Genomic DNA, 12,049 nt, shown 5'->3' with positions numbered 1-12,049 from the left:
TGTATCAGGAAATTTGTATGTAATATCTGGTGATACAGCTGTTTCTTCTCATTTTGAGTCGTGCCACATCAGCAAACGAAGGTCCCAGAAGCTTGACTCCATCAATGTCATCAAGGTTGACTCTATTTGAAGAGGCAGCTCTCCCTCAGTCATACTTTGAGTGCCTTCCAACCTGAGGGGCTCATCTTCTGCCACTATATCAGGCAGTGTTTTCTGGAGTTCATAAGGTTTTCACTGGCTAATTCTTTTCAGAAGTAGACTGCTGGGTCCTTCTTCCTAGTCTATCTTAGTCTGGAAGCTCAGCTGAAACCTGTCTGCCATGGGTGACCCTGCTGGTATACCAGTGGCATAGCTTCCAGCATCATAGCAACACACAAGCCCCCACAGTACAACAAACTAACAGACGTGTGGGGAATTTGGAAATCATCAAAGATGAAATGGAACGCATAAAGTTCGATACCCTAGGCATTAGTGAGCTGAAATGGACTGGTATTGGTCATTTTGAGTTGCACAATCATATGGCCTATTATGGCAGGAATGACGAAGAGGAATGGCGTTGCATTCATTGTCAAAAAGAACATTTCAAGATCTATCCTGAAGTACAACACTGTCAGTGATAGAATAATATCCATATGCCTACAAGGAAGACCAGTTAATATGACTGTTACTGAAATTTACACATTAACCGCTAAGGCCAAAGGTGAAGAAATTGAAGGTTTCTACAACTTCTGCGGTCTGAGATTGATCGAACATGCAATCAGTATGCACTGATAATTACTGGTGATTGGAATGCAAAAGTTGGAAACAAAGAACACGGATCGGTAGTTGCAAAATACGGCCTTGATGATAGAAATGATACCAGAGATCACATGATTGAATTTTGCAAGATTAATGACGACTTCATTGCAAATACCTTTTTTCACCAACATAAATGGTGACTGTACACATGGACCTCGCTAGATGGAATACACAGGAATCAAATCGACTACATCTGTGAAAGAGAGGATGGAAAAGCTCAATATCATAAGTCAGAACAAGGCCAGGAGCTGACTGCAGATCAGACCATCAGTTACTCATGTGCAAGTTCCAGTTGAAACTGAAGAACAGGAGCCAAAGTATGACCTTGACTGTATCCCAGCTGAACTTAAAGACCATCTCAAGGATAGATTTGATGCATTGAACACTAATGACGGAAGGCCAGACGAGTTGTGAAATGACATCAAGGACATCATACGTGAAGAAAGCAAGAGGTCATTAAAAAGACAGGAAAGAAAGAAAAGACCTAAATAGATGTCAAAGGGGACTCTGAAACTTGCTCGTGAACATGGAGTAACTAAAGCAAATGGAAAAAATGATGAAGTAAGGGAGATGAACAGAAAATTTCAAAGGGTGTCTCGAGAAGACAAAGTAAAATTTCGAGGATGACGTGCGAAGACCTGGAGATAGAATCCAAAAGGGAAGGACGTGCTCAGCATTTCTCATGCTGAAAGAACTGAAGAAAAGATTCAAGCCTTGAGTTGCAATAGTGAAAGATTAGGTGGGGAAAATATTAAACAATGTAGGGAGCATCAAAAGAAAATGAAAGGTATACACAGAATCACTTTACCAAAGAAGAATTGGTAGACGTTCAACCATTTCAGGAGGTAACTTATGAGCAGGAACCCATGGTACTGCAAGAATGAGTCCAAGCTGCGTGGAAGGCATTGGTGAAAAACAAGTCTTTGGGAATTGATGGAATACCAATTGAGATTTTTTAACGAATGAATGTAGCGCTGGAGGTGGTCACTTGTCTATGCCAGGAAACTTGGAGGACAGCTCCCTGGCCAACTGACTGGAAGAGATCCATATTTATGCCTATTCCCAAGAAAGGTGATCCAGCCAGATGTGGAAATTATTGAGCAGTATCATTAATATCACATGCAAGCAAAATTTTGCTGAAGATAATCCAAAAGTGGCTGCAGCAGTGTATTGCCATGGAACTGCCAGAAATCAAGCCAGATTTATAAGAGGACATGGAACCAGGGATAACATTGCTGATGTCAGATGGGTCCTGGCTGAAAGCAGAGAACATCAAAAGGATGTTTACCTGTGCTTTATTGACTATACTAAGGCATTTGGCTGTGTGGATCATAACAAATTATGGATAACATTGAGGAGAATAGGAGTTCCAGAATGCTTGATTGTGCTCACGAGGGATCTGTACATGGATCAAGCAGCAGAACAAGGAGATATGGTATGGTTTAATGTCAGGAAAGGTTTGGGTCAGAGTTGTATCCTTTCACCATAGCTGTTCAATCTGTATGCTCAGCAAATAATCCAAGAAGCTGGACTATATGAAGAACGGGGCATCAGGATTGGAGGAAGACTCATAAACAGTCTACATTATGCACAAGACACGCTTGCTGAAAGTGAAGAGGACTTAAAGCACTTACTGATGAAGATCAAAGACCACAGCCTCTACAGTATGAACTACACTTCAACATACAGAAAACAAAAATCCTCACAACTGGACCAGTAACCAACATTGTGATAAATGGAGAAAAGATTGAGGTTGTTAAGGATTTCATTTTACTTGGATCCACAATCAACACCCAAGGAAGCAGCAGTCTAGAAATCAAAAGATGCATTGCATTGGGCAAATCTGCTGCAAAAGACCTCTGTAAAGTATTGAAAAGCAAAGATGTCACCTTTAGTACTGATGTGGGCCTGACCCAAGCCATGATATTTTCAATCAGCTCATATGCATGTGAAAGTTGAACAGTGAATAAGGAAGACCAAAGAAGAATTGACGGCTTTGAATTGCAGTGTTGGTGAAGAATATTGAATGTACCACGGATGGCCAGAAGAATGAACATACTTGTCTTGGAAGAAGTACAACCAGAATGCTCCTTAGAAGCAAGGATGGCAAGATTGCTTCTCACATACTTGTACATGTTATCGGGAGGGATCAATCCCTGGAGAAGGACATCATGTTTGGTAAAGTAGAAGGTCAGTGAAAAAGAGGGAGATCCTCAACGAGATGGATTGACACAGTGGCTGCAGCAGTGGGCTCAAGCATAGCAACAATTGTGAGGATGGTACAGGACTGGGCAGTGTTTCATTCTGTTGTGCATATGGTTGCCTGAGTTGGAACCAACTCAACAGCCCCTAACAACACCACCACCACCTGGCAGTGAAATGAATTCCTTTATATGGCCTTTTGCCTGGGTTCTGTGGAAAAACAGTTCGAGAGATTTTTCCCCTAAGCCCTGAGGAGTTGCCACCTTTGCCCTAGTTCTTAGGAGAAGGAATTTGGGGGACCTCTCAGGGTGCTTTCTACCTCAGAGTGTTTGTTACATCCCAGCAGAGGATCCAGCCTCTGCTGGCAGAAAATGTTACTTTTGTAAAAGACCTGAGCTGATTGACATCTCATGTCTAACTGAGGATTGGTTGAACTCTGGTCTGGTGTGGGAGACCCTGCCTTGTAACTGACTATATAAAAGGGCTGAAACACAGAGGTTTTCAAGGCTGCCATGTTGACAGGAGCCAGGAGGGGAGTGTGTCCTTTGGAACAGGGTGGTCCTGTGCTTAAGACCCTCCCAAGCCTGGTAAAAACAGCTACAGCTGAGAGAGCTGCTGGCTAAGAGCTGGGCTGTCAGAGATGCAGAGCTGCATGTGAGCAGACGTGCATGTGAGCAGACCTGCATGTGAGCAGACCTGCTTGTGAGCAGAGCTGCGTGTGAGCAGAGCTGCGTGTGAGCAGAGCTGCGTGTGAGCAGAGCTGCGTGTGAGCAGAGCTGCGTGTGAGCAGAGCTGCGTGTGAGCAGAGCTGCGTGTGAGCAGAGCTGCGTGTGAGCAGAGCTGCGTGTGAGCAGAGCGGTGTGGAGTGGCTAAACTGGATATGAGCTGGGTCGTCAGCAGTGGAAAGGCTGATGACAGAGAGTGTTGGTGGATAGCCTGATGGTAGAGCATCTGATGGTAGATGGGGTTAATGGCAGAGGGGCCTGGTGGTAAAGAGGCCTGGTGGCAGAGAGGCCCAATGGATGGCAGAGAGTTGTTGCTAGGAGAGCAGCAGCTGAGAGAGCTGAGCAAGCTACTGCACTGACTGTGATCTGGGCCAGTTAGTGGTGGAGAGCCCAGTGACAGAAATACTTATGGTGGGCAGCCTGAAGGCAGAGAGCTGGATCGTGTAGAGGTCAACAACGGAGTGGCCTGCCTAGAGAAGGCAGAAGACAAGAGAAGCTGAATTGGGGCACACACCTGACAGAAAAGACAGCTGCCCAGCATAGAATCCTCACCCAGTGATTGCTGGCGAGGGCAGTGGCACTAGCTGAGAGCAGTCTTAGAACTTCTGCAGCAGAGAACTTACCTGCTCCATGAGTCTTTTTGAGTTGTCCTGCATTGAAGAAGAGAGGGATAGGCTTTCCACTTTGGGTATCTTTCCAGGCCTTGTCTGTGTGCCTCTTGATCTGATCCTGATCCTGAGTTGTTACTGTTACTTACAAGTTGATCCTGATCCTGAGTTGTAGCTATTTACTTGTATAATAAGGCTACATAACTGTGAGTATAGTCTGTGATTTCTGTGTGGCCATTGCAACGAATTATTGAATCCTGCAGAGAAGTAGAGAGTGCCATGGCAGGAGTGGCTGGTGTCAGAAATAATGGAGAAGTGGGAAGGTGGACATTTGCTTGCCATCTGCCTCATGGGAACCAGCTTGATGCTCTTTCTTATTCCACATGAGTTTAGACAGTTCATTATGTTATCTTACATACCTAAAACTGAAAATTCAAGTAATGGAATTATAATCATGTTTAGGAGAAGTATAGAGTGAAATACCGGAAGAAACATCTAAAAGTATCTAGCCTAATAGTACTGAATAAACATTAGCAAATTTGAATATGAATAACTGTAAAATACAGCTGATAACTTCAAATTTTGTTAAAAAATCAAAGTGTATCTCAATGTCTCAAAAGTTTGTATTAAAATATCAGTTTGTATTCATTCAGTTTTTTTTCTCTGTTCCTTGATGCATGCTTTTATTCAGGGAAATAATTGTTTCCATTGCCTGCATAGGTGCGTGATAGAATGCCTTCCAGTTTATTTTGGTGTTTGGTTTATACTGTTTTTTTACTCAAATGCCTTTTTTGTTTTTTTTTTTAAATTCAAGTATATGGCTGCCTATCTAGGAATTTGTATTTTGCTGTTAGCTTTATGTTTCTTACTGATAATTTGCTTTGTCTACACGAATTATGTAGGAATTCAGTCAAATTCATTATAGTTTCAGAATATGATGAAATATATGGTATTGGTATTTGCTTTTATAATATATCCTATCTGGTATATCACTTATCAGTTACTCTGTTTTTAGCCATTTACCTGTATTTATTAATGCCAGTATATTTATCTTCAACAATCTACTTTTTTTATGTATAGTAAGATTATTGTGCTTTCAGAAACTATGATTTTTACTAGATTACAGTATATTTTTGCATCAACAGAAAACATTTTCTCTTAAAAATTATTTTAAAATTACTTTTAGTACATGCATTAGAAGGATTAGATGAATAAAATTGCAAATTGTTTTATATACGTGCTTGACTTACATCCTGGCACAAAGGGGAAACCTTGGATGAGGCCTAAACATAGGTTTATAATAGCAAAGTGAGGAATACAGAATTTGCTATATATTATTTCAGAATATCTGGTTTTTCATAATTAGTCGCCTCTGTAAAATTGAGGAACTATATAAATAAGCTGTTGATATGGTATAACAGTTTTAATTAAAAGAGAAACTCAGTATTAATAAAATTTAAATATTTTATTTTCAAATATTTAAGTATTATTACACCAGTGTAAAATATTTTATTTCAAAATATGTACACAATGAAGAACAATATTTGATGAAACTATTGAATGATTTTCTTAGAACTAAAATTAAATATTTTCTGGATGCTGAGAACATAAGTCTACTAAAACAAAGGAAGAGTATAGCTATGAGTTTGCATATCATGAGTGTCTGTTCTAACCTGCAGTTTTGCTAAAACCAAAAAAAAAAAAAAAAAAAACCAAACCCACTGCCGTTGAGTCGATTCCGACTCACAGCGGCCCTAGAGGACAGAGTAGAACTGCCCCGTAGAGTTCCCAAGGAGTGCCTGGCGGATTCGAACTGCTGACTTTTTGGTTAGCAGCCGTAGCACTTGACCGCTACGCCACCTAGCAGTTTTGCTAAAGGTATTGTGAAATACAGAAAGCATAGTAGTTAGTTTTCATTTTTCATCACTTAAAAGGGAAAAAAAAACTGACGTTTTTCTATGAAACTGGGGTAATTGTTCTCAATTTTTAATTGTCTTCTACATAAAAACTTTTATATAAATCTAGATTTTTTTTAAAGCATTATACTTAGCTAAAGAACTGAATTTTTTCAGCATGTTTACAGTTTGAAGTGTTTTTGCTTTCAGTGGCATTGTTGGAAATAGTGCAACCACCTTGCTGACTACGATTGAAGAAATGCATTTGCTAAGCAAAAAAATATTCTTTAATAGCTTGAGTCTTCATGCAAGTAAGTTAATGGACAAGGTATGTTTCAAAAATAGAATTCTTAAACTGTGAATGTGAATCATTCATGTTTAAAGGTGTCATTTTAACATTGTTGCATTAATGATGATTTTTTCCCTATTCGACATAATGCTCTTTTGAGTTCTTCCTCTGAACAGCAGAATTCATTTTAATTATGGCTTGTAGTCTGTGTTCCAAAACAATATAACATTGAGTCATAACTGGAGGTAGAATCCTTAAGCCCTAATTTGTCTACCATTTTTCTATAACCAAAAATTTGTAACTAAGGCAAACTTACTATATTTAGGTGGCAATTAAGATGATTGGAAAACTGGGACTCTCACGAAGTATTTTTTTTTTCTTGGAACACCTTGTATTTTTACCCTTTGATGTCCCAGCTTTGTCCTTATCAAATTTTTACTATTCTGGTTGCAAACTATAATTATTAAAATAAAAAGCAAAAACACCCTGCAAAAGAACAAACAACAACAAGAACATGAAAGAGTCTTGCAAGAGCCAGTATTTTAATTTGAGCAGTGTATTGAGTCAGGACCTTAAGGAATGGGTCCACAGTGATAAGATTCTTCTTTATTTTTACTTCATTATTGAAAACTCAAACTTTTCAAGGATGTATCGCATGGTGTCTTAGGCTGGGTTCTCTAGAGAAGCAAAACCAGTAAAGCGTATAAATCTATATATAGATACAGATTTATATCAAGGAAATGGCTCATTTGATTGTAGAGGCTGGAATATCCCAAGTCCGTGGATCAGCATAGAGGCTTCTCTTGGCCATAGGGGCTGGCAAACCCAAGATTGGCAGGTCAAGGAGAGCAGGGCTCTTGCTCACAGGCTGTGAAGATGGATGAATCCAAAGATTGGCAGGCAGGTCCGGCAGGTTTCTCCTGATTCACGTAGCTGCTAACTCAAGATCAGCAGATAAGCTGATAGCTCAAGTCCCAAGAGCCAGAGGTCCAACAAGCAGGAGGCAGCTGCAGGATCCAGAGCGAGCAGAAAAGCCAGAACACCTGCTTATATTTGGATCCAGGCCACACACCCAAGGAAACTCCCTTTCAGCTGATTGGCTACTCACAGCAGATTCCATTATGGGACTGATCACGTATAAACACTGAGGGTCATGGCCCAGCCGAGTTGACACACAGTCTTAACCATCACACATGGCTAGCCTTTTTTTTTTTTAAATCATGCTACTGTATCTAATGGGTTGGCTAGGTTAGTCAGAGATTCTGTAATATAGTATAAAATAGTAGCTATCCAATATGGAGTACCTGGTTAATATTCACATTCTTAAACTCAAAAAACTTAAGCCAAAACCAAACCCACTGCCATAAAGTCAATTCTGACTCATAGTGACCCTCTTAAACAAAGTATAACTGCAGTATAAGACTTCCAAAACTAAGTCTTTGTGGAAGGAGACTGCTATGGGTTCGAACCACTGACCTTCTGGTTAGCAGCCAAGCACATTAACCACTGTGCCATCAGGGCTCCTTTTGTAAACTCAGAGATGCCTTGGTAGGGTTTTGCTTCCGGACCTTCATGCATGACTCAAATTCTTTTAAATAACAATGTATTATTTCTGTAATTGTAGGATCTGCTTCTATTTTTTCTTGCTTTATGTATTTCTGTTTGCACAGAAGTATACTAAAAGTTTTTTCTAGTTGGGTACATATCTCTTCTATCTAGACAGAATTGTTACCTTGACTGAATTCTTTTAAAATAATTCATACATGATACAAATATTGGGCATGAACAAACATGTTAGCTGTCATGTTTGTTAACAGATAATTAAAATGTCAAAGTCTTTTGGCTTCAGGTTATGTCTCCTTTAGTGGAAGATGGTCAAATAAATGAGTGATTAGTATAGCATTACATGTGTTATGAAAGACGTGCCCAGGGTGCTTGGTGGCACAGGAGGAGGAGTATATGCAGCAGTCTGCGTATTATTTCCAGAGAGGGAGATAATAGGACTTAAGGATTTAAATAGGTGAAGAAGGAAATGTGTAGAGATCATTCTAAGTAGAGGAAACAGAATATGCTAGAATACAAGCTATGGGAAAACCAGTAAACAGATTTTTTTTTTTTTTATTAAGCTTCAAGTGAACATTTACCATTCCAATCAGTCTGTCACATGTAGGTTTACATACATCTTACTCCCTTCTCCCACTTGCTCTCCCCCTATTGAGTCAACCCTTACAGTCTCTCGTTTCGTGCCAATTTTACCATCTTCCCTCTCTCTCTATCTTCCCATTCCCCCTCCAGTCAAGAGTTGCCAACACACTCTCCCGTGTCCACCTGATTTAATTAGCTCAGTCTTCATCAGTATCTCTCTCCCCCCACTGACCAGTCCTTTTCATGCTTGATGATTTGTCTTCAGGGTTGGTTCCTGTCCTGTGCCATCAGAAGTTCTGGGGAGCATTGTCTCTGGGATTCCTCTAGTCGCAGTCAGACCATTAGGTATGGTCTTTTTATGAGAATTTGGGGTCTGTATCCCATTGGTCTCCTGCTCCCTCAGGAGTTGTCTGTTGTGTTCTCTGACAGGGCAGACATCGATTGTGGCCGGGCACCAACTAGTTCTTCTGGTCTCAGGATAATGTAGGTTTCTGGTTCAAGTGGCCCTTTCTCTCTCTTGGGTTCCTAGTTGTCGCGTGACCTTGGTGTTTTTCCTTTGCCTTTGCTCCCGGTGGGTTGAGACCAATTAATGTATTTTAGATGGCCGCTTGTTGGCATTTAGGACCCCAGGCGCCACAATTCAAAGTGGGATGCAGAGTGTTTTCATAATAGAATTGTTTTGCCCATTGACTTAGAAGTCCCCTCAAACCAAGTTCCCCAGACCCCAGCCCCTGCTTCGCTGACCTTTGAAGCTTTCATTTTATCTCGGAAACCTCTTTACTTTTAATCCAGTCCAATTAGGCTGACCTTCCTTGTTTTGAGTGTTGTCTTTCCCTTCACCCAAAGCAGTTCCCATCTACAGATTGATCAATAAAAAGCCCTCTCCCTCCCTCCCTCCCTCCCCCCTTTGTAACCACGTAAGTATGTGTTCTTCTCCGTTTTTTCTATTTCTCAAGATCTTATAATAGTGGTCCTTTTGCAATATTTGTCCTTTTGCAACTGACTCATTTCGCTCAGCATAATGCCTTCCAGATTCCTCCATGTTATGAAATGTTTCAGAGATTCGTCACTGTTCCTTATCGATGCATAGTATTCCATTGTGTGAATATACCACAATTTATTTACCCATTCGTCCGTTGATGGACATCTTGGTTGCTTCCAGCTTTTTGCTATTGTAAACAGAGCTGCAGTAAACATGGGTGTGCATATATCTGTTTGTGTGAAGGCTCTTGTATCTTTAGGGTATATTCCGAGGAGTGGGATTTCTGGGTTGTATGGTAGTTCTATTTCTAACTGTTTAAGATAACGCCAGATGGATTTCCAAAGTGGTTGTACCATTTTACAATCCCACCAGCAGTGTATGAGAGTTCCAATCTCTCCGCAGCCTCTCCAACATTTATTATTTTGTGTTTTTTGAATTAATGCCAGTCTAGTTGGTGTCAGATGGAATCTCATCGTAGTTAATTTGCATTTCTCTAATGGCTGATGATCGAGAGCATTTTCTCATGTATCTGTTGGCTGCCTGAATATCTTCCTTAGTGAAATGTGTGTTCATATCCTTTGCCCACTTCTTGATTGGGTTGTTTGTCTTTTTGTGGTTGAGTTTTGACAGAATCATGTAGATTTTAGAGATTAGGTGCTGGTCTGAGATGTCATAGCTGAATATTCTTTCCCAGTCTGTAGGTGGTCTTTTTACTCTTTTGGTGAAGTCTTTAGATGAGCATAGGTGTTTGATTTTTAGGAGCTCCCAGTTATCTGGTTTCTCTTCATCATTTTTGGTAATGTTTTGTATTCTGTTTATGCCCTGTATTAGGGCTCCTAGGGTAGATCCTATTTTTTCTTCCATGATTTTTATCGTTTTAGTCTTTATGTTTAGGTCTTTGATCCACTTGGAATTAGTTTTTGTGCATGGTGTGAGGTATGGGTCCTGTTTCATTCTTTTGCAAATGGATATCCAGGTATGCCAGCACCATTTGTTAAAAAGACTATTATTTCCCCAATTGACTGACACTGGTCCTTTGTCAAATATCAGCTGCTCATACATGGATGGATTTATATCTGGATTCTCAATTCTGTTCCATTGGTCTATGTGCCTGTTGTTGTACCAGTACCAGGCTGTTTTGACTACTGTAGCTATATAATAGGTTCTGAAATCAGGTAGGGTGAGGCCTCCCACTTTCTTCTTCTTTTTCAGTAATGTTTTGCTTTTCCGGGGGTTCTTTCCTTTCCATATGAAATTAGTGATTTGTTTCTCTATTCCCTTAAAGTATGACATTGGTATTTGGATTGGAAGTGCATTATATGTATAAATGGCTTTTGGTAGAATAGACATTTTTACTATGTTAAGTCTTCCTATCCATGAGCAGGGTATGTTTTTCCACTTAAGTGTGTCCTTTTGGATTTCTTGTAGCAGAGTTTTATAGTTTTCTTTGTATAGGTCTTTTACATGCTTGGTAAGATTTATTCCTAAGTATTTTATCTTCTTGGGGGCTACTGTGAATGGTATTGACTTGGTTATTTCCTCTTCGGTGTTCTTTTTGTTGATGTAGAGGAATCCAAGTGATTTTTGTATGTTTATTTTATATCCTGAGACTCTTCCAAACTCTTCTATTAGTTTCAGTAGTTTTCTGGAGGATTTCTTAGGGTTTTCCATGTATACGATCATGTCATCTGCAAATAGTGATAGCTTTACTTCCTCCTTACCAATCTGGATACCCATTATTTCTTTGTCTAGCCTAATTGCCCTGGCTAGGACTTCAAGTACGATGTTGAATAAGAGCGGTGATAAAGGGCATCCTTGTCTGGTTCCCGTTCTCAAGGGAAATGCTTTCAGGTTCTCTCCATTTAGAGTGATATTGGCCGTTGGCTTTGCATATATGCCCTTTATTATGTTGAGGAATTTTCCTTCAATTCCTATTTTGGTTAGAGTTCTTATCATAAATGGGTGTTGAACTTTGTCAAATGCCTTTTCTGCATCTATTGATAAGATCATGTGGTTTTTGTCTTTTGTTTTATTTATGTGATGAATTACATTAATGGTTTTTCTGATATTAAACCAGCCTTGCATACCTGGTAGAAATCCCACTTGATCAGGGTGTATTATTTTTTTGATGTATTGTTGGATTCTATTGGCTAGAATTTTGTTGAGGATTTTTGCATCTATGTTCATGAGGGATATAGGTCTAAAATTTTCTTTTTTTGTAATGTCTTTACCTGGTTTTGGTATCAGGGAGATGGTAGCTTCATAGAATGAGTTGGGTAGTATTCCGTCTTTTTCTATACTTTGAAATACCTTCAATAGTAATGGTGTTAAGTCTTCTCTGAAGGTTTGGTAGAACTCTGCAGTGAAGCCATCTGGGCCAGGACTTTTTTTTGTTGGGAGTTTTT

General features: G+C 39.8%; 1 protein-coding gene across 10 annotated transcripts in view; it reads left to right on the top strand.

Annotated features, from left to right (window-relative positions):
- The window catches only part of COG6 (component of oligomeric golgi complex 6), a 170,569-nt gene that overhangs the window by 76,413 nt on the left and 82,107 nt on the right, over positions 1-12,049 (top strand). For all 10 annotated transcript variants that reach the window (XM_064270202.1, XM_064270197.1, XM_064270199.1 and 7 more), the window contains one exon: positions 6,439-6,556. In XM_064270202.1, the coding sequence (XP_064126272.1) occupies positions 6,439-6,556 (118 nt within the window). The remainder of the gene's footprint in view (positions 1-6,438; positions 6,557-12,049) is intronic.

The sequence above is a fragment of the Loxodonta africana genome, chromosome 17 (assembly GCF_030014295.1).
Source record: "Loxodonta africana isolate mLoxAfr1 chromosome 17, mLoxAfr1.hap2, whole genome shotgun sequence".
In the NCBI taxonomy this organism is placed as follows: domain Eukaryota; kingdom Metazoa; phylum Chordata; class Mammalia; order Proboscidea; family Elephantidae; genus Loxodonta; species Loxodonta africana.
The sequence above is the reverse complement of the archived record's forward strand: the minus strand, read 5'-3'. Positions and strand labels throughout refer to the sequence as shown.